This window comes from Calonectris borealis, chromosome 11 (assembly GCF_964195595.1).
Source record: "Calonectris borealis chromosome 11, bCalBor7.hap1.2, whole genome shotgun sequence".
NCBI lineage: Eukaryota > Metazoa > Chordata > Aves > Procellariiformes > Procellariidae > Calonectris > Calonectris borealis.
The window spans coordinates 12,083,338-12,106,570 of record NC_134322.1 but is presented as its reverse complement, the minus strand read 5'-3'; the positions used below and the strand labels follow the sequence as shown (position 1 = coordinate 12,106,570).

General features: G+C 34.7%; 1 protein-coding gene across 1 annotated transcript in view; it reads left to right on the top strand.

Moving 5' to 3' along the window:
- The window catches only part of FGF7 (fibroblast growth factor 7), a 28,822-nt gene extending 13,828 nt beyond the window's left edge, over window positions 1-14,994 (top strand). Inside the window, exons 2-3 of the mRNA XM_075159514.1 lie at window positions 14,285-14,388; window positions 14,787-14,994. Of these exons, the coding sequence (XP_075015615.1) occupies window positions 14,285-14,388; window positions 14,787-14,981 (299 nt within the window). The 3' untranslated portion in view covers window positions 14,982-14,994. The remainder of the gene's footprint in view (window positions 1-14,284; window positions 14,389-14,786) is intronic.
- Window positions 14,995-23,233: the final 8,239 nt, after the last annotated feature.

Sequence of the window (23,233 nt, the reverse complement as noted above, 5' to 3'; positions counted from 1 at the left end):
TGGTCTGAAATCTTCCATTTGTCTCAAGATCAAGAGAAAAGTATGTCTTTATGCTTATGCCAGTGCACTGCACTGTAGTCTATCAAATAGGACGTTCGATTATTGTCAGAGATGGAAATTTGGAATTCTGCCAATATAATAATATGGCTGCCAGGATGGATCTGAATTTAAGATATTAAATCCTTTAACAGACTGGTCACAGATAACTTTATTATAAACAGTCACCAAATAGTGATATAGTAGTACCTGTGTGCTCTGAGAGCCAAGAAAACTAACTACTGCAGTTTACAGGCACAGGGGAGCTCGCATCCTTCCTTATGCAGTTCAGGGCCACAAGAAACTTTCCTTAGTTGGTAATGAAAGTGAAGTAGTTTCTACCACATTTTAAATACTTTCCTCTGGTTAATTGAGAGACGACTGTTATGGCATACCAATTTTACTAACGTTTTTAAATATAATTTAATTGTTTTAGGACAATTTCTGTCAAAATGTTTCAAGAATCTTTTTAAGAGACTTGATCTTCTAAGTCAGTAAGGGCTAGGTTTTTAAGAATGTTTCAGTAACTAAGGGTGGAGTTAAGCAGCATTATATATATATGAAAATCCTCCTTTTAAACTAGCCTGTAGGTGGGGTTATTGGTGATAACGCAAAGGATCAGTGGATAACAACCCAAGGCAGCTTTCTAACTTGATAGTTTCCCTTTTATATGACCCCTTTATATATCTCTAGCTGATATAAACAATGATAATTTAATTGAAATAAACATAACTGCACTGATTCACACATGGGGATATAAAAATTAGAACAAAAGCAATGGGAAACTGGGTTGTGTACAAGCCAATAACACATAATAAAAATGTTTTAAAGTTAATAAAGAAGTTTAAAGAAACTTTTCATACCATTTGGCTAATCCTATGCTCTGTTAACTGTTCAGTACTGTTATCTTTATTTTATGACTTTTTACATTTTAGCTATGACTGATCACTTCAGACGATAACATCATACTATTCTATCACAACACACTGGAATGTGTGCAGCCTTCAGTCCTAGAGTCCTTTCTACTTTTAGGGTACAAGTAACTTTCACTAAAAAGCTAGGACACTATTTCTATGTAACACTTGAGAAAAGCAAAGCACAGAAAGGCTGTGAACTCTAGAAAACATTTACATGACACTAGTTGCAATAGTTTTCTCACTGACTTCCTGATATTATGGATGTGGGCAAAACTGTGTGCACGAATATTTGTATCATCAAATTCAAAATCGTTAACGCCTGATTTCCTCTACATCCTAGCATTTGAAGTAAAAGCTGACCCCCACCCCCGACTTTCAAACTGGATAATTCAGCTGAATTTAAAAAGGCAGATTAAAAATCACACAAATAAATATAAAATAAAAGAGAAATTTGGCTACAGCTCCCATAGTATATTTGCTCTGGTAATAGCAATTGGTCCTGAATCAGAAGAACAATTTTCTCACTGCTGCTGATGCTGCTGGTTTTATCGGTTTTGATACGGAATTGTAAAGCTAGAAGACAACTAAAGATTAACTGGATGACAGCAACACGTTTATAAATATCTGATCATGTAAACAAAGAGAGAGGTTTCCAAGTGCTGCCTGTATGTAATGGCAAATATTCTATTGATTTCCCTAAAGTCAGGCTTTCATCTTAGACAAGATTTTTAGACTGGTAAAACCAGTGTGTAACTAGAAGTAAATTAATGACATTAGGCAAAATCAAGACAAGGAATTATTAAGCTATATGAAAAAAAAAAAAAAGACTTGTATAATTGACACACATTTTGATCTATATACTGAGCAAGACAGGAGAAACATCAGGTACAAAAATCCTGATTTATTTATCAGAATTGGATTAAATTATTAGATTGTTTTTGATTTTGAGGGGTTTTTAATTTTCTCCTATTAGTTTATATTTCAGTGTATGGTCTAATATAGATTTTGAAAGTTCAACTAAATCTAAATTATTTGTCGGCAGCAAACCAGAACAATTTGAGGGACCATATCACATAAATATAAGTCCAGTATTGTTTTGAAGGCAGAAAGAGTGAGCCAGATGGTTTCTATCAATTCCCACTCTGTGGTGTAGCAAAGGGTTAGTATGATTTTCTTAGCAGCTTCTTGCATTTTGTACCTTGAGAGGAACTTACGTACTGCCGGCTTGTGTTCTTATAGATGCTGTAATTTATATATTTAGATGTCTGGCTTCAGCTGTTCCTGCACCAAGTAGCAGATCTGATTTGTAAATCGAACTAAGACATATTCAGTTGGGTAGTGCTTGCCCTACATTTTACATAACTACTTAGAGTGGGAAAAGATGTCTGTCTCTTGCAATAGGGATTGCAGTGTTTATGAATGAAATGCTCTCTTAACTGTGTGAAACGAAGTTTTACTGTCCAAAATTTCAAACCATTTAAAACTATTTGCTTCTATGCTAGAGACTCCTAAGTATACATTCAAGCTCTGGAATACTGCGGCCACCTTCTTTCTTATGTGTCTGCTTTCTGAATTTTACTTATTTTAAATAATTCAGTTATTAGTTACAGCTTGAGAACATTTTCACTATTAAAAATGCATTTTATATTATATTTAAACTGATAATACAGTTTTCAGCACCGAGAATGTCATTATGATCATTCTATGAGCATTTAATAATAGCTTTTAGTAATGTTTGTCAACAATGTATAATTCTAAATTATCCTGAAAGAACAGAAAGGCAGTTCTTAAATTCAGTTTGTCCCCAGAATACGGCTCTGCTATTGCTTCTGTCAAGCCTGTTTCAGGGACTGGAAAAGCTGTCACAGGAATGGCTGGAGACATATGCAGAACAATACAGCTAGACCTCGAGGGTGAGAGAATACTTCATATAAAAAAGAACAGGTTCTGTCTTAGGTGTATTTTTGCCCCCCCTTAACTGAGTAAGTCCAGCACACAGTGCCATGTTCTATACATGCCATCTTTGCAACTGCCTGCAACTTATACAGCTGCCATAATAGCACATGAAATGCACCTGGAATTGAAGTTCTTCAGAACGTAACTCAGATAATGAATCCTTCGATTTCTTATACACAGAAAAGGTATGTGAATATGCACTCCTGTTTTCCTTAGAAAAACAGAAGTCTACCATAGAAATGACATGACTAATTTTATGCCAACTATGATCACTAATTCTACATAGGAAAAGAGGAAAGAAATTTAATCAGCAATGATGCTGGGGCAAGACACCAAAACACCAGCTCTTTACTAGATGAAAACCCAAAATAGCATAGTTACAAATATCAAAGATCAAATTAATATATTTAAAGACTTTTGCATTACGGAAGAATTTGTAAAGACAGGAAGCTCTGGTCCTATGTGGAATTTTCCAAATTTCAGATAATCAAAATAGTTGTAGGCATTGAAACTCTAAATTTGGGAAGTTTTGCACCACTAAATGGACGTATCTCATTTTGCTGTGAAAAGGTTAATTAGCAGCATTTTACATTTACTTTTGCTATTTTGAAGCTAGATTCTAAAAGTCTGCAAAGCTTGAAAAGATAATTTATTACAGGGAAATTGTCACAAAATATTTAAATACTAGAAATACCCTTCATCTGAGCTGTAGGGAAAGTATTTGTTGTACAAGTTTAGCTCTAAACTATTAAATAATTAATTTTCTTACTGCTCGGAAACAATTATATTTTGTAAACAGTCATTCCACACTTTTTTTCCATTTTTAATATCAGTAAATTATTAATGCTGTAGTAAGAGAGTACTTTTTCAGACTGAGGATTAAGACTTGGATTTTACATGACACTGTTAATTCTAAAAAATAACACTATTTTTCATTATAACCATATGTTTAGCTCCAAGGCAATTTTTATTGGAGGGAAATGTAGTTTCCTGCAAAAATGAGAAATGACTATGTGCTGTATAAGAGGCTGATCAAGAAAATATTTATATGAAATGCACAGTGGAGATCAGCAAAGTGAAGGGTTCTAATAAGTTTAATGAGAATTTCACAAGTGAACGACTGCCTGGGGCAGCATGTTATTCAGTCATTACTATATACTGCTATTCACAAGTCAGACCTCTAAATTGAAAAGTTCCATAGTTTTGCGACTTCAATGAAAAATGTCGCACCCCTTTGGTTCTGAATATCAAATAAAGAGAAATATTGGAAAGACAGTGGTGATGTTCCAAAGAGACATACGCAGAAGACGAGAAGGCAATTTGGAGTCAGAATATCCTAGACCAGTTCTTATTATGCTACCATTTTCAATGAAGAATGAAGTATTTGATTTACAATCCTATCTAACTCACTAACATTAGCAGAGAGTTAATATAAAACAGAGGCCAAACAGGTTGTACAATAAGGAAAAATACTCAGAAATTCTAAGCTATTTCTCTTCAGCAATAATTCATTGCAATATTGTCACTGAAATCCTCACTACAGTAATTAGTGGAGGTAAGCTTTACTGAGTGTTGTAAACTGATGAGCACTGCTTTACATTTATTCATTTTGAAAAGCAACTAGAAAAGGTATTATGGCTTTTAATATTTCCCACTGCAGATCAAACGTGGTAAGTCTGTAAGTAAAAAGGAAGGTGTACTTCCTAAACATCAATCTGGAAGTTCAAACCAGACTCTTCTTTTCATGCTGTGGTACCAGTAATACATATTCAGAAGGCCAGATTATACATTTGATGATGCATGTGAAACTGTGTAAATACTTTGAACAATGCAGACTTAAGAGTGGAACAAAGCTTACTCCTTCCTTTTCTGTCATAAAGGTAAACACCCACAAGTCCAAGTACACATACAAAGTAAGTAAAATAACAGCATTTCTAAACAGTCATTTTAGTTCCCTGTTGTATCTTCTCTCTTCTGTTTAGTTCTCATCTTGCATTTTTATATTATCTTCACAGAGTTATCAAGTTAGCAGTTTCTTTCAGAAACCTTGACATGGCTCAAATTCCATAACTAACTTATCTGTCAACTGTTGAATACCACCAGGACAACGGTTACAAAGTTGTTCTATCTAGCCATGCATGTATTAATCAGTTTGTAGGATTGGCAAACAGTGGAGAAATTTATGAATAATGTAATATCAAATAAGGAATCTTTACAATTACCAATAAATGAAAATCCACCGAAGTACAAAAATACTTTGATGGACTTCTGTTTAGCAATTAGTTGATTTTTTTTTAATACAGTATACCTACTGTTTTTGTGCCCAATGAATTGCAAAAAGTTAATTAAACATCAGCTACTTATGCTTAATCAAACATGTTCTGCACACAGACTAAACTTATAAGCAAATTCTGCTACTTGAGGATGCTTGAACAATATGCCGCATCAAGTCCTCAAGGAATATCTCTCTATCATTAATCATGTTTCCTCAGACAACTACAATTTTTCCTGCTTGGAAATTACACACGGGACAAAACCAGGAGTTTTGAGTGTTTTGAATATTTGTCCATGATATCCAGATGTCTGGCACCTCACTGAAGCAGTAGCTTCAACTGTTCTACTGAAAATCCTTGACAGATCCACTGTTTATGTGCAGATCATTTTTACAGTCATATTCATATCTAGAGTGCTTCAGATAGTCTACACATGCACAGCAAATGCACGCATAGATACAGCACAAAGCCTCTAAATAAAAGCTTTTTTAGCCTTTCATATTGGTATATGCCATAAATAACAACGTATTTTATAAATCCAAATTCTGAGTATCACAAGGAGAAGCAAATATATGACAGTTAAAAAAAGAAAGTGATAGTGAATGTGTGTAGCAGCTTGTCTTCTGTTACCATAATTAACTGTTTAATAAAATCATATACATAGACAGAAAATTCCTGGGGTGGAGACAGGAATTGAAAACCACTGCTTTGAAAACCATTATAACATATACTTGTATATCTATTTCTACTTACAAAGCTTATGGCGTAAGTTCTGTAAGGTACCATCTGGGAAACTCTTTCACTCTCTTGCTAAGGAAAGCACAAATTCTACTTTCTATCAATTGTAATTTAATAATGGGGAAGGGTAAAAAAAGAATTAAATCATATTAAAATATCTCTTAAATTAATACCTTTATTTGCAGTAAATTTTTTACCATAAGATTTTACATTTGAGAGAGAATGAGCATGCAAATTGCTCTACCTAAAAATGAACTTCAAGAGGCATCCATTTAAAAATTTTATTAAGAATCAAAATAACTTAAGCGCAAACAAATACTTCACAATCTACACACTATTTTTTTCAAAGAGATAGAAAGGGGTAATATTTCCTGAAACCAATGGCTTACAAAACTATCCATGAAAGTATTCATTTACTTCCAGAAAACAATTACTGATAGACTCCTCTGCAAAAACATTTCAAGTGTAATAAGCCAGCCAATGAATGTATTTACTTTGCTGGCTCACCAAATGCATGCGCGCACTAATAACACCATGAAAGTTTTCCAAAATACTGTATGATTGACCATCGTGATTTGTATTTTCTTGCTTTAAGAGGCACAAACATTAACTTATTAAATCCCAGAAGAAATTACATTAAATACCATTAAACACTGTCCTGTGAGCAATGACGACAGCATTTTTTCTTGGCCTTGAATCATCTGCAAAGGTCACTTGAATTCATAAATATGTGCTCCAAATTTAATTAATTAGAAACACAAGTTAGTGAAATTTAGAAGTTTCTTTTTGTTTTGATTTATTCTCTATCCAAGTCTTTTCTGCCCCCTCTTTCCCTATTTGAGATTCCACATACTTTATCTTAAGACAATCCTGCCTAGGAAAGGGTGTTTCACAAACACGTTCCTCCCAAGTGCTTAACTGTCAGTGCCAGCCTCCCTACCCCTAAAAATCAGCAACAGACTGGTTTTTTGAACTTCAGTGCACAGAGAGGCCACAAGAAATAAAGTGCTGAAAATACCACTCGAAATTTGGTATGGTAAAGCATTTAGAATATTTTAAAAATCAGCATTAGATATATTATCTGTTAGCTATTTTTTTAAAAGGAAATCATAAGAATGTAAAATAACAACTAGCTTCTGGACATTTGCTTTTGCTTTTCTTTCCTTAAAACCCATACTTTTCCTTTTCTTCTTCTGTTCTTTCCAGCATTTAGAAGACTACAGAAGTCTTCTTAGCAGTTTCCATCTTACCCTTAAACATTTTCTCATAACATATGTACCTGACAGAACAGAAAAACACTGGGAGGAAATTGCTGTCGGCCTTGCTGAAAAATGTAATGGATGCCAACATTTCTCTTTGAATTAATGTCTGCAGAAACTCGGATACTAACAAATCAAGGAGCAGTGACCAGAAACATTATGTGATTGATAGATATTGAAGGGATATCGGCAACAGAGGAAATGTTTGGAAAAAGAGCCAGTTGATGAGAGACTAAACACAATGTGTACTTTAAAACCTCTTCTGAAATCTTCCTGAACAATCTTATCACCCGACATACTGGGGCAGTTCCCTAGCGTGTGAAAAGATATCTAGCTTGATGGCTCTGCTCTCTCTTCTCTTCTAAAGACCCATTGGACAGGTTGTTACCACTTGCTGGATCTTCAGTAATGTGCTGCACTTACTGGTTTCCTTGCAGCTCTCAGAAGCAAGAATTGCAATTGCTCTTTCAGCCTCTTGGCTGCAAAATGAGTAAAGACAAAATGCCCCAATTTTGCTAAATCACAAGGCTCTCGCTACTTTGTTATAGATAGGATGTTGTTATTTGAGGATATTATGGGCAAACACAAAGAAACTCTGCCTATTCAGCTATGGCTGCTTACAGTTAGAAATTAGTTTAATATAATCTGTAAACACATTGTGTAGCAATAAAAGCAAAGATTTGTTAAAACAAATAAAATGTCACAGTATTATTGTGTTGTAAAAGCAAAAAAACTTTAACAAACAAAAAGAGGATGAAAATGTTAATGTGAAAATATTAATTAAATCAGAAAAAGCTACTTAATATCAGGTGATTAAAAACAAAATTATCAAATACCACTTTCCAGGAAAGAATTATCTCACATGAGACTGCTCAATTTTGTATCAATGGTGTAGCTAAATGCCAATTTTTCTACGTAAATTTCCAGCCCGAGGTACTGTCCTGTCTTTCAGGCCAGAGTCATGGAATAAGTCCAGACATAAAAGTGTCTACTTGTAATGTACTGAGCAACTGTCGTTCTAGACCAGAATGCCAGGAAACTCATCTCATTTATTATGTAAATTTTCTCCAAAACCCAATATATATTTCACCCACTAAAACTGTTGTGTCAACCTAAAGGGTTGGTTTGTTTCTTTGGGTTTTTTCCTACTGGATTTTATATCAATTGTCTGTTATTTAATTTGCACCAAGTGGTTAAAAAGACTGCTGCCAGCATCCATAGTCACCTTCTTCTAAAGAGAAACTATAGCCCATCTCAGCTGAGTGTCTTGTATGTACACCGGACAGAATTTCAGCTCTGTAGGAAACTTCATTCACTACAGGAATTTTAAGCTACATTTGATACACTGACTGTGCAACCATATAAAATTGTTTGGAATTTCATGCTGATTTTATAGAAATTACAGTTGTTTTCAATTGTGTATGCCCATTTTCAGGAGTTTTTTTTCTCTTTCTGGCTTTAATCTGATTTCTTTCCCAGTTATTTTGTGGTATATTCAAGTCTTCTCTTAAACCTCTTCTGAACTTTTATGTGGATGCTTTAGATAAAGTAACTGAAAAACATAGACCTTGTTGAAGTTTGGCCTTCTGCACTTCTCAGCATCAGCATCTTATCAATTTAAGCATGTCTTTAAAATAATTTTGGTTATTAGAGTATTAAAAGAGTATTTAAATGAAACAATCTACATATAAGAATTTTCTCCTTCCCATCCTAGCTTGGTGACTTTTTCCTTTTCATGAACAGAGATTGAAAGGATTAGAACTTTTTACTTCAAAATGAAGCACATAAGAATGGACTTGCTAATATAAGACGAGGACTGGTATACTATTAGACTGAGGAGAAGAGGCTTTCCTTAGTAGAATTTCTGACTGAGATTTTAGTTCTTTATCATTTCTCTGAAGTATCTGGTGCTACATAAACTAACACTTAGAAACTGGCACAGACAAATCTCACGTGTGCCTGTTCAGCATTTTTCTCTATTTCTGCGTGGCTTTTTTTCTGAAAGATTTTAGCTTACTATACCTCTCCTGCCTCACTGAAGGGATAAAATCCTAGCTCTACTGAGTTAGCTGAAATCTTACTATTCACTTTAATGAGGACAGAATTTTTGCCTTTATGTATAAAATGGCCTACAAACATAACACAACATAGTAGGTTTACTTCTATTACCATTTTTCTCCGGATATAGAGACTTACCTCCTTCCAATGAATCAGCTAACAAGAATTAGCATGAACCTTGAAGTTCAGGCACATTTAGGTTCACAGTAGAGGAGCAAAGAAACTAATACATTTTAATCCAGTTCATGTCTTAAAGGCAGTCAAAAATGGTATACTAGAAAAGACACTCTTTAGCTTTGGTGAGTTTTACTTAACTCAGGTTACCATCCTTATAAAGCTAATCTTTAGAGTATATTACTGTTTTGTTGTTGATTTTAATACCATCAATTACTCAGAAGCAAAGCTCTTCCTGCATTTATAGAAAAATGAGATTATTGGGTTACTTTCCAGTACACCAAATGTTGTTCCTGGCTAGTCTTATTAAAGACGTTGCAATGATGCAGAATTTCAAAATGAAAGGAAGAGAAAAAAGAAGAGTTTTTTTTTTAAAAAAAACTAACTAAAAAGATCACATTCACAGACGTGGCTGAATGTAACAGTCACAACTGTATAACAAACCATATATACTAAGAACATAAGGATAACCATATCAGCTCAGATCCAAATTTAATTTAGCCCAACATCCTGTTGGCAAGAATCGCCAGTAGTAGATGATTACAGAAAGTATAGAAGAAACAGGAAATATCTGCAGTTGGCCAAAATTCTGATTGAACAGTTTTATTACCCCTTGACACCTACTGATGGATTAGGTTCCTATCTGCAACGACACATCCTAGTGTCTATTTACCATCATGTAATTTCTCTTACAGTGATTGAGTACCAGGAACACATAAAAAATAAAGACGGAGCAATATGACTATAATGTCATATAGTGTAATATAATGTGATATCTTGACTTAATAGAGATACTGAAAGGAAATGAAACAAAGAGGGAAAAATACAACTTACTTTCTCTATTTTATGAATTTATTATTTTATTCTTTGGTATATCCTTTAGGAATTTCCTGCTTTGGTGCTATAATTATGATATAATATAAAATTTCATTTTTATATTTAAATATAAGTTATAAAATTATAATTGGAAGAGACAGTGATTTCCATTATTCACGTCTCTTTAACCTCAAAGTTTGTGTTGAGTGTTTATGTATCAAGCTGAGCATTAAAAAAATAGAAAAGTAGTTTAGATGTTTTCACAGCAAGATTATGTTGTTTATAAGTGTTAAAGATTCCATTAACTAGTTCATCAAAGAACTTGTGCTTTGAGAATTATGCAGCACATAATGGGTGTGCAGGAAAAAGGTGGTCACCTTATAAAACTTGTATGTTCAGAAGCACCTTGTAAAACACTTAAAGTACTGAAATCTCTGCGTGTATTAAATTGAATATTACTCAGAAATCACTCTTCCTGGTCTGTGAGAGACCTCTGATATTGTTTAGTAAATTTAAGCATGTGATACAACTGCAGTGCTGACATGGATAAACCAATAAACTTTCAGTATATGACTTCTCAACCTTAATAGTCTCTTTCCATAGTTTCTGTACATAAAGGAAGAAATTTTAAATTCATGTATATACATGACATTTTGTGATTAACAAAACAAGTGAGTTCCATACAAAAGATTATATACTGAAAGATCATAAAACAAATTCTCAGCTAAAATCAGCTATCACCGTTCTAACTACACAGTAAAGTCTTACTTTTCCCAGTTTGCTAAAAATAGTGTTTCCATTTCCTATATAATTTATTTAATTTAAAGAAAAAAAAATGCAGTGAATTGCAGCAATGCTACATTTCTGAAATGAACAGAATAATTACTGAGGCACAGCCTCCAGAAGAAAAGAGAGTTTACAGTATGCTGTCTTATTGCTTAAGGAACTTGTGTCATATGCCTTAAAATCGAGAGAGGAACTCAGTGATGAATCACTTGCACATCAAATACAAAAGTGCATGTGAGATGCTGCCTCAGAGACCTAAATCAAATAAATGCTTTGCTGAAAAGGGAAAAATCCATGCTTTGTTTCTCCTTCGGGGATACGTTAAGACACATCAGAACAGATGAGACATAATCTAGAACTGGGAACAGAAAAACGAGCACATGCATATGATAGGCCATTTAATTCTGAGATGATAGACATGTTCTGAGCAAAGAATCAAGAATACATAAGCACTATTTCCACTGAACTCTCTGTGTTTTTTTTTTTTTCTTTCTCTTTAACATTGCTAATATTACAACATTTTTAATGCGACATAGTTATTGGAGGGTTCATGTGGTGTTCCCTCATTAAACTTTATGGAGAGATGCACAGAGTATCTTTAGTAAAGTGCCATTCAAAGACCTAAAACATTCTTTGGATTTCATATCACCTCAGGATGTCAAATGTTATTTATGTGAGAGCTAGCCCTAATTCTGGGGGTACCTAATGGCTTAAAATCGTGAAAAGCACATAATAATATAGCAAATAGCACTGAATATGCATAAAAATTTATGAATCTCAAATTATCTGTCTTTAATTAAAATGTATTGCTTTTTATGCACAATAGGATTTTAACAAATAAAATGAAAAACTATGTAAAGATCCGAATACAATAAATCTATCACATGTAGTGCCCTTGTAATTATAATTAGAATATAACTTTGATAGATAACATTTTATTTTGCCATTCAGAGTTGCTATACAGGAGGCTTATAAAATATTTTTATATCCCCAATTTCTATCCTATACCAAATTCTATATGGATAGTGTAAAGTTTCCACATGAAAGACATGTACGTCTCAACTGAGAATAAAGTAGAAAAACAAGTACCCAAAACCAAAATAAAATAATTCCTACAAGTTAGTATGAATGTCACCATGTACTTCAGGAAAAAAAAAAGCTAAAAAATTAATGTAAAAATTCTAATAATAATATTGCCTTGGACAAAAGCTTTTGGCATTTCTTTTTTAATACTAGTAGCATTTCTTACTACTGTACCTTCAGTCAACATCAGCTTACTCAAGGAAATCTCAATTCCTATTAGCATGACTTGTTTTAAAAACTCATTTTGAATCTTTCATTTTTTTAATTCTGTATAAATAGAAAACTCAAACATAGATTTTTTTAAAACAACTCTCCTTAAGTTAATGGCCAGCACAGGCAAAAGAACAAATGGATATAAGCTGTCGCTGAAAAAATGCAGATTGCAAATTACTACAGAGTCTCTAGCCATTAAAATAAATCAAACTCTGGAACAGCCTTCGGCGGAAACACTGGGGGCAAAGAAATAACAACTCCAATTTAGTATTGGCAAAGTTTATGAAAAGAGAATTATCTGATGCAATTCCCAGGCTAGCAGAGCACTGGACTTGATGACCCAGAGATCCCTTCCACTGTTATGTTCTTTGTTTGGCTAGATGCAGATGTTCATCTGTTTTTCAGCTTCACTGTGGTTTTTCTAAAGTGAAATTTAAATGAAAGTTAATATAATTTTTGTAAGTTTCAGTTAGAAATTACCCTTTGTAAGAATTGTTGCTAGGCCTGCAGCAGAGTGGAACTTGTCAGAGGATTCTAAAACATTTACTTAAAGTTGGCTTAGCATTATAGAGAAGTACAGAAATATAAGTGTTCAGAGATGAACGCCCAGCAGGGAACACACCATGAGAAGAGGTAACTGATCTACTGGTAGGGAAAATAGGAAGAAAAAAGCAAGCAGTACAGGCTAAGACTGATACATCAGTAATACCAAGGAAGAAAGCAAAACAGAACAGTGAAGAAAGCAAAAGACATCAGGATGTTAAAAAAGTAAAGGGAAGGAGAAATATCACAAATATTGAATGCCTTTCTAAAAAAACTAACTAATGAAAAATTATTATCATGTGTGGTAGCTGTGAAGAGTCAATACAAACTTGAGAGAGAAAAAAAGGAATGTTTTGTTCGAGAAGAAGGTCATCTTTCAGGTGACAATCTAACACAAGCCTCTCTCTCCCCCTGACTCACTTGTCTCCCCCATGCTTAACTATTGGAATTTGCCTAGAGTTGGCTGGCTTTGAAAGACCCCATTTTGGAGAACGAGTCACAGTACAGATGCTACTGCACACAGTTCTGTAGGTGACTCAATATGGAAGAAAACGGCTCAAACTCAGAAGTATAACTCTAAACTATTGCTTAAAACAACAATAATAATAATATTTAAGCTTGAAAACAACCTGCTGTTCCTTAATAACTTGTGCCATCCTCCTGCCTTTGCTCAGGCTTTTTTTTTTTATTAACATAAGAATATTTTTTATGTTGCAGGTAAATTAAATGTATCATAGTGACTACAGAAAGCTATTGCAGATATACATCAGTGAGATGAAAATAAAGTAATTTATAGAAAACAACTCTAAATGTTTTCTGGGTTTGAATAAATAAGTTCTCAGAGCAGCTTTTAATGATTTTCAAATACACATATCTTTACAGCTCCGATCAGTCATAAAAGCATACAAAGGTCAAGCAAATACTTTATCTTATTTAAGACACTGTGGTCTGTTTTCTATCACTCGCAAGTTCTAAGGTTTACACTCTTTCAAGGAGATGATACTGCTACAGAAGTCTTCAAAATAAAGGCTTTACACAAATTCTGTCAACCTTGATGGCTATGTATATAATTCTTCCAAAGGAAACCCTGAGCCTGATAAATTCTAAGATACACTGATTCTTTGAAAATAGAAAAATTACTTACGCTAACATCGCAACTTCAGTATATACTTAAAAATTATCACCATGGGTGATTATATACTTAAAAATTATCACACAGTGGCTGTGTGCAGACATGATCACATACAGACTATTTTTAAAGTTTAGTCCTTTCTTCACATGAATAAACACATAATTTTTCTTTTTTCTAAGAACGATTGCTGCAGATTTTCAATAAACACAGAAGTATTACAGAAGATTAGTTCAACTAAACCTTCTAAGTTGACTGGAGAACAAACAACCATTTTACAGCCCTTACTGTGTGCCTTTGCAGGTATTCTAGAAATCCGAACAGTGGCAGTTGGAATAGTGGCAATCAAAGGAGTGGAAAGTGAATACTTTCTGGCAATGAACAAGTCAGGAAGACTCTATGGAAAGGTACGGATGCAAACTTCTTTTGTATGTACAATCACTACGTACAATCTTAAAGATATGTATTTTTAGATGTAGCACCTGTATAGTTTGTATAAAATAGATTCCTAACAAATTAAAATGTATCCAGTACTTATCCCATACATCCCATACTAGACTTTCATGTCCATTTAATAAATTCAGTAATTAGAGCTTATATATTTTTTAAAAATGTGGAATACTAAGGGGGAATAGACAAAGCTAAAATATTCAATACTCAGATTTCAGAAGTCAAATTTGTTTATTAAAAATATTAATAATATGTGGGGTTTATAATGTATATTCTTCTTCCATATTCCCTAATCTAAGTATTTTAAAAAACACTTGTACTTACTTTAGTCTATTTTATTATTTACTCTCAACAGAAAGTATGCAATGAGGACTGCAACTTCATAGAACTGATTGAAGAAAACCATTATAATACATATGCTTCTGCAAAATGGACACACAAAGGAAAGGAGATGTTTGTTACATTAAACCACAAAGGGGTCCCCATGAAAGGCAAAAAAACAAAGAAAGAACATAGAGCATCCCACTTTCTTCCTCTGGCAATATCCTAATCACAAATGATCTATAAAGAACTAGTTCCAGCAGGAAGATTATTTTTAAGACGACTATTTGACAAGATATCAAGAGAGGCTGGAATACTACTGAGAAACTGAACAAGCTGGACTTGCGCATTTATGTTTATTTTTAAGAGACTACATGAAAAAGATTTGAAAATATACACAAAACCAGATTTACTAACTAAAAGTTGTAAAAAATTCTAAAGAGTTGTACAATCATTATCTTAGTCATTGTAACTGGGTAGTTTCTTAAATTAATTTACCCTGAAGAATAAGTCATTACTTGATTATCTGATAATATTTTATTTAAAAAAACCTATCTGCTTCTTAAATATGGCTGCTATAATAATAATAAGCAGATGATAATGTTGTGTAAAATATGTCAGACTTTAAGGCTGCTGGAATGAGTTGTCAGATTATCAAGTCAATAGTAAATGTGGAGGCTGAGCAGTATTTTAAATACTTCCCCCAAGAAACTGATATCCTATACATAAACTATATGATCAGAAAAAAATATATAATCTTGTAAATGTTTATTGTTGTATTCAGATAAAAGAGTTAGTTTGGGAAAATTAAGTTTACTCTACTACAAAATGTTCCTATCTATTAATGAAACAAATACCTAATGCTGCTCTAAAAGATGTTTCAAATAGTGTATGTAAAATAAGAATAGGAATAAATAATGTACTTCATCTCACTTTTCACAAATTAACATTTTATATAACGATGAAGCAAAAATTCAGACATATTAAGGTTTTTTATGTAACATATCCTATCTTTTGTATAATTCCTGTTAGGGCATACAGCTTTCAATATTGTTTTCCATCCTTATACATGCTTTTTCTGTTGTTACAGCATTAAACTTTATTTTAAGTTGTATTTGAACTTTATTGTTCTAAGTTATTTAAATGTTATTTATAAAAAAAAATACTTATTAAGCTGCATCTGTTTCATATGCTTTTAATTCTAAAGGAATAACAAAATGGTCTGGCTGAGATGCACGAATTTTTTTCTGTGACCAGACACAAAGACTAGTACACAACCCTCTTGCCAACATACATTGGATGGCAGACAAAAATGACAGCCTGCAGCAAATCGCACAATGGACATCTCAAAAGAAACAATGCAAAAATGTAAAACATCTTTGCCACATACTCTTGCTAATTGAATTCAATAGCATGCTCAGAGTTACGCCAGGTAAAAGAAGGTTACAGTTCCAGCAGGTGCTGGAATTAATCCTCAGATGGTAGAACCTATACTTCCAGACACAGAAATATGTAAGAGCCTATATGATAGTTTGAAACTTCAGCCAAAATCAATGTGACTTGATGAAGAAAAGACATCTTAATTTTCTAGCTATTAAAGTGTTCAACTAAGCCCTACGTGACTAATGCATTATATCATTTCATTCTGTTCAGTTTGCCTACAATTTTTCTCGGTATTGTGATAATTGCGCTTAGCTAAAGATCACCAAAAAATTAGCTAAAACAGCTGCTAGATGACTGCGACGGAGTCAGGTTAGTTCCTAATGGTCTTAAATGCTGTACTTTTCATTACAAGTGTCTAGAGTCAACCGTTTTTTCCTACATGAGACACTTCCTTTACAACAGCACTCTCAGAAAACAGCAACAATTATCTTTAACAAATATTTCTTTTTTAAAAAAATACTTGCTTAACAAATACTATAATTTGGAAATAATTTATGATTTTTGACTTGCTAATATCAAACATCAAAGTGTAGATATAAACGGGTCTATGCAGAAAAATTTGTCAATACAGCTATATCAGTAAACCTTCACTGTGCTTTTGCTAGTGTATCTATTACTTGTTCACTGAACACAATAGACTGTACTATCAAAGAAACTTTTTTGCTGATAACTGCACTACTTTCTGTAATATGTAAACACTGAAACAAAGTTCACACTCATGACCAACACTAACATACTAGCAAAAGTTTCTAGATCTAAACTAGGTTAGTTGAAGCTTTGAAATAAAAATTAAAAGAACAAAATCCCATTAAGATTGTTTGTGCTTAAAAGCTTTACTGAAGTTTGAATCAAAATGTGAATATGCACATTAATATATGAATATATATGCCAAAAAAGCTTAAAATTAAATCCAGATACAGACAAGTTCTTCTAAAGATCTTTTGATTATCTAATTCAAGAATATAAGAATACAGTCAAACAATTCCTGAACCCCAATGGTAATTAGCCCTTACTGCTATATGCTTTATCTAATGGATTACTGTATTACCATCAATCTCAGGTAAGACAAGACTTACTGTCTTGTCTCCCCTGCCTGTCCTTCCTAAAGAGCCTGTGTCCTTCCATTCCAACACTCCAATCATAGGAGCCATCCCAACATGTCTCCGTGACGCCAATAGGATCACAGCCCTGCAGGCGTGCGCACGTCTCTAACTCCTCTTGTTTATTCCTCATGCTACGTGCATTTGCATATAGGCATTTAAGTTGGGCCCCCAACGAAGCTGTCTTACTGGCTGGGGTTCCTCTGTGCTGCTCTTCAGGTGCTGTCCTGCTGACTTGTGATGTTTCTCCAGGCTCTGGGCATCTATTGCTGGCACTGGCATCAAACTAGTCGAAGTCGGATGGATTGAGGTTCCCCTCCCCTGGCAACCCGAGTTTAAAGCCCTCTTCACCAGCTTGGCAAGCATATGACCGAACATACTCTTCCAGACAGATGGACCCCATCAGCCCCCATTAGACCAGGTTTCTCAAAGTGAGTCCCATGGTCTAAGCAGTTGAACCGCTGGCTGTGGCCTGTAACCATTGTTGTGGCCTGTAACCCTTTGTTGATTTGCCAGACTCGACTGATCCTTTCAAACCCCTTCCCTTTGACCAGGAGGATTGATGAAAAAACTGCTTGCTCTCCAGAGTCCCTTACTGTCACTCCCACGGCTCTGTAATCCTTTTTGATAGTCCTCAGACTGCTCCTGGCTGTATCACTGGTGCCCACAAGAAACAGCAGCAGTGGATAATAGTCAGTGGATTGTACAAGTCTTGGTAGCCTCTCAGTGACATCCCTGACATGAGCCCCCAGCGCACCTCTCTAGAGAGTGCATCAGATCGGCAAATGGGTGCCTCCGTAGCTCTCAGAAGAGAGTTGCATACTACTATCACCCGTCAATAACAAAAAAAAAGAAATTCAACTGCTTACATCACTGGATGAGTTTTAAAAGGTAACAGTTATTTAAATCACGTTTACTTGTAACAGGGGAGAAGGTGAATTTACTAGCAGAAAAAAATGCTAACTTCTCTGTGCTGTTAGAATGATTTTGAATATCAGGACTTTAAAGCAGAAACTCAGATGGGAAAATATTCAAAGAGTTGCATGAGGTTTTTAACATGACATATTAACTTTAATGATATTCACATAGCAAAATTTCTAAAAAAGCTTTCTAACACCATACATTTAAATTCATAGTCTTACATAAAATACAACTGCAGAATTTAATTATAAAAATTGGCAAAAAAAAGCCCACATATAGTATTAAAACTACCAAGTGTTAAAACTTGAGCTCTGTAAATAACTTCACAATACCTGGCTGAGGAAAGCTAGCTTGTAAATCTCAAGCATTCCAGACACTGAAATTCCATAACTAGTTACATTCCAGACCTAAAATGGGAGATTTTCTTCAATTCTGTTTGAAAGGCAGATCCTAACTTACCAAGATTGGTTGTTTCATTAAGAAAACTCTTTTACTTAGAGGTCTGGCACTTGAAAAGATTGACTCTTAACACAGAGGGGAAAAAAAAAGAACTCATTTCAGAGGAAATTACTTCCTCATGAGAATAAACTGTTTTCCTTCAGTGCTAACCAGAAAAGCAGTGGAATTTGAATGAAGATGCATAAACTTGTCACATAAAGGTTACAGTGTTTTTAGACTGAAGTCCAATATCAAATAAGAATCCTTATTTTTAAGATCATTTCTAAAATAGTGTTTTAGTGAAGATGGTTCAAGATCTGAACACTGAGCATTCTTCAATGAAGTACAGATCTCAAAGGATACCAGGTACCTAAAAGGTGAATATTGGTACCTAGTGAGAACTTGAAGGTGTCAGGTTAAGTAGGCTGCCAAAGTTCAACAGATTTCAATAGGAAGTAGATATCTAGTGTGCTCAGCTACATTATGAAAGTAGGTGTTTACCTTACCTAGTACCCAGACAGCTTTGTGAAACTCATTACAAGTTTACTTTGCACATATCAACAGCTTCCCCATCTTTGAGGAGTTAGGCTGGTCAATTTTAAGGGCTCAGCCCTCTGTAGAATAAGCTCTTTCTGGAGCTAAGAGAGTCTGTGAAATTAGGAAGCATTTGTGTCACTTGGATGTTCAGAATTTTGTAAGACTAAAACACAAAAAAATCTTTTTCTACCTTTGCAAAGTAAACACTGAAAACAAATCATTCTACAGACCAGTCTTTATTGGCTTGCACCTCTGTTTTCTGACCATGTGCCAACAATGGACTGACATACCTACGGTGTGATGTTAACTGAACAACTCATGCAAATCCTTATGTAATGTCTTACTTATGTATTTCTGGTTTTATACAGCAGCAGAGGCACTACTTCTAGCCTATATCCCTCTTCCCGAAGAGAACCCGAACCGAAGATGTTACATTGTCCTACCTTTATTTAAAAGAATCTGTCTCACTTTATTCACAGACTCACAGAATGGTTGAGGTTGGAAGGGACCTCTGGAGGTCATCTGGTCCAACCCCCCTACTCAAGCAGGGCCACCTCCTGGAGCCAGTTGCCCAAGACTATGTCCAGATGTTTTTTTAATATCTCCAAGGAGAGAGACTCCACAACCTCTCTGCGCAACCTGTGCCAGTGCTCAGTCACCCTCACAGTAAACAAGTGTTTCCAGATGTTCAGATGGAACCTCCTGTCTTTCAGTTTGTGCCCATTGCCTCTTGTCCTGTCACTGGGCACCACTGGAAAGAGCCTGGTTCAGCCCTGCTTGCACCCTCCCTTCAGGTATTTATATACATCGATAAGATCCCCCCTGAGTCTTCTCTCCTCCAGACTGAACAGTCCCATCTCTCTCAGCCTTTCCTCACGGGAGAGATGCACCAGTCCTTTAATCATCTTCGTGGCCCTTCATTGGACTCTCTCCAGTATGTCTATGTCTCTCTTGTACTAAAGAGCCCAGAACTGACCACAGTACTCCACGTGTCATCACCAGTGCTGAGTAGAGGGGAAGAATCACCCCCCTATTCTTCCAACTAATTCAGTAATATCTTTATTACCACTAGAAATGTTTTTATAATAATAATGTTATGTGGTATAATTTTAATCAGAATTCAGGACCGATTCCCTTTACAGTTACAACCAAGCATAAACACAATTTACTATTACCTTGGACAGCACCAGTTGTGATGGACAAAAATCAAGTCATCTAGTGACTGCTGAGTTTTCATGGTTCATCTACTGGCCTTTGAAACCTGGTTCTGCTACAGATTTCTTATATCACTTTAAGCAAGCCACTTTCAATGTCCAATTCGATAAGAAAAAGAAGTTCGAGTCTGGTACGTGCTGCTAAAACATTAAACATACATCCACACTAGCTTTAAATTACAAGGCTAATCACAATAGGGCACAGGTCAGCAGAGGACATGTAGCTGTTTATACCACACTTACAGTGACTGCTGTTGCTACAGGACACCATACTGTCATAGTTTGTTACCTCTGCTTGAGCTAGCTAACAAGGTTAGCTTGTTTATGTCTATATGAGTTGCTGTGGTATTATTGCACAATACAGGAACACTGGATGAGACCTTTAGAGGAAAGGGAACATTTGGAAACCACGGACACTCAATTCTTGTGTAAGACACGACATGTTAATATGACAGCTAACTTGCCTATACACCCTATTCCTATTGATTTCACCGAAAACTAGGCACCAAAGTGGATCAGGACAAGCAACTAATTTCTCAGTGGTCATAAAAGAGAACAAATAATTATTGAACAAAACTGTGAGCATCCTGCAAACCTAAAGCAATAAGGTAGATCACAGAACAGGATATTAAGAGGAAGAGCTAAAATAGTAAGGCTTCTCCCTTTTATTGTCATAGGAAAAAACAAAATCATTATATCTTGGAGAGAAACATTAAGATAACAATAGCTACAGTGACTTCAGAAATTACTGTCATTAAAACAGATTCAGTTAGGTTAGAAGTGTTATTATAATCAACAGCTGATGTGATTTACTGAACCTGCTTCACAAATAATCACTTTCTACTCAGTTTCATATTCTTGTTGTCATATACTAGTAAAGTACTACAATGACCAAGATCCAAAAGGAAATATGATTATACCAGAAAAAAACCATTGGAATTTATAAAAATCATGCAAATGTTTCCACTGGTTTTAGGTTTTGTAAAAGCATATTATTTTTTAATCCCAAATGTTCCTCTGTTCAAAAACATAGATACATTTCTGTTTCTAAAAACTGCACTGCAAACTGAGCAACACACAAAAAATGGATTCTGTAAACAAGAATTTCCTTTCAAGACTGTAACTTGATAAGAGTAACGCTGACTTTCAACTTTAAAGAAACCACATCTCATTTTTTTAATTGTACTTGAAAAGAAATACTAAAGTAAAAATGAAAAATTATTCAGGAAAGTTAACAGGCAATACATAATGACAGTAAGATAGTTCACTTTATTAAGCCACAGATGTGCATAGCCAATCCATACAAGGATTCTACAAAGCTGTATTCATTTGTAGAGACCAAAGCCCTCAGCTAGGTCTCAAGAGCAACTCTCTTCTTTGCTTAGATAGCCTGTTCCACTGGGAAAAACCCACGCAGTTCTCTTACATCTACATTACAAGAGAAAGCTTTGTGGGAATCATGGCACACGCCAGAACACTTCCCGTCCTCTGACATGTCTGCAGTACTTCACTAATTCAGGATTTCCTGAGTACAGCATGTTCCAAACCTTCTCTCCTTAACATTAGCAGATACAAGAGACAACCCTCTATCTTTTCCTAAGCATTTAATGTAACTGTAGAGAAAACATGTCAGAGTGATATAATTGAAAATGGTAGGGGCTGGGGAGTGGGAAGACTGTTATCAACAGAGCAGGGTGAGTAGCCTTGAAAATTTGCACAGAGATATCTTTTCCCATTCAGGTATATTCCATCACTAAAGAATGTCTAAAATAATTCTTCAGCTTACCTTTAAGACTGGCAATGAATACCCCTATTTTATATAGCCAGTTATACACTAGAAAATGGAAAATCAAAGAATCACAGACTTCACTGCCTTAAATGATGCAAATTTATGAGTTTTCTCCCAGATATTTTCCTCTGAATTATTCTGCAACAAAAATAAGGTTTTCCTACCTTGGTGACTGGGGAATCATCTAAATCCAGAAAAAGCATATGAGCCCATGGAAAAAAAGGTGGGGAAAAAAAAGGATGGGAAAAGTTGTTTGGTTATGGTTGGGAAGAAGGAAAATAAAAAGGAGTAAGAGAAGATTGGTAGCATAAGATGATAGCTGTAGTTGTTAGGAGGAGAACAGTAATTTCAGGCAGGGGGAAGAGAGAAGAAGCTGGCTAGCTTGAAGAAACAAAACGTTGGATAACATTCAGAAAGGGAGCAAGCTAGAAGAAACACAAGCACAAAATGCTTGAGAAAAGATGTTAAAATAGCGGCAATGAGGAAGAACAGCATGCTAATACGAAAGAAGAAAAGTCAAAGATCTGATCCATCAGGACAGGGAAGACAAAGGGGTAGAAGTTAGAGGCTAGAATGCAAGACATACTGAAAATGGGACCCAGGTGCCAGAGAAAGGAATAGAAAAAAGAGTAGTTCTCATTAGTATTAGAGGAACTGACAAATTGAAACCATCAGATTTTACTAGATGGAGTATCAGCAGCTTATTTAAATACCTTGTAATATTGTTTACAGCTTAATTAAATGGAAGTATCAGTATATTGGGAGGACATATGTTTAGAGTCAATCAAAATCCATAATTCATTTTTAATTGCTATAACATTCTGATTTTTTGCAAAACAAACTGAAAATATTACTAATAATTTATGTTGACAATTAGATTTTGCAATGTACTATAAGTTTCATTCCAAAATGCATAAAGTAATGTGCATTATGTGTTTAAAAATATTTACAGGACTTACGGGCTGCTGTAGAACTGGCAGATGCACTAGCTTGTATGTTAGCAGTAGCATCTTTACTGGTATGATTTACTGTGGCAGCC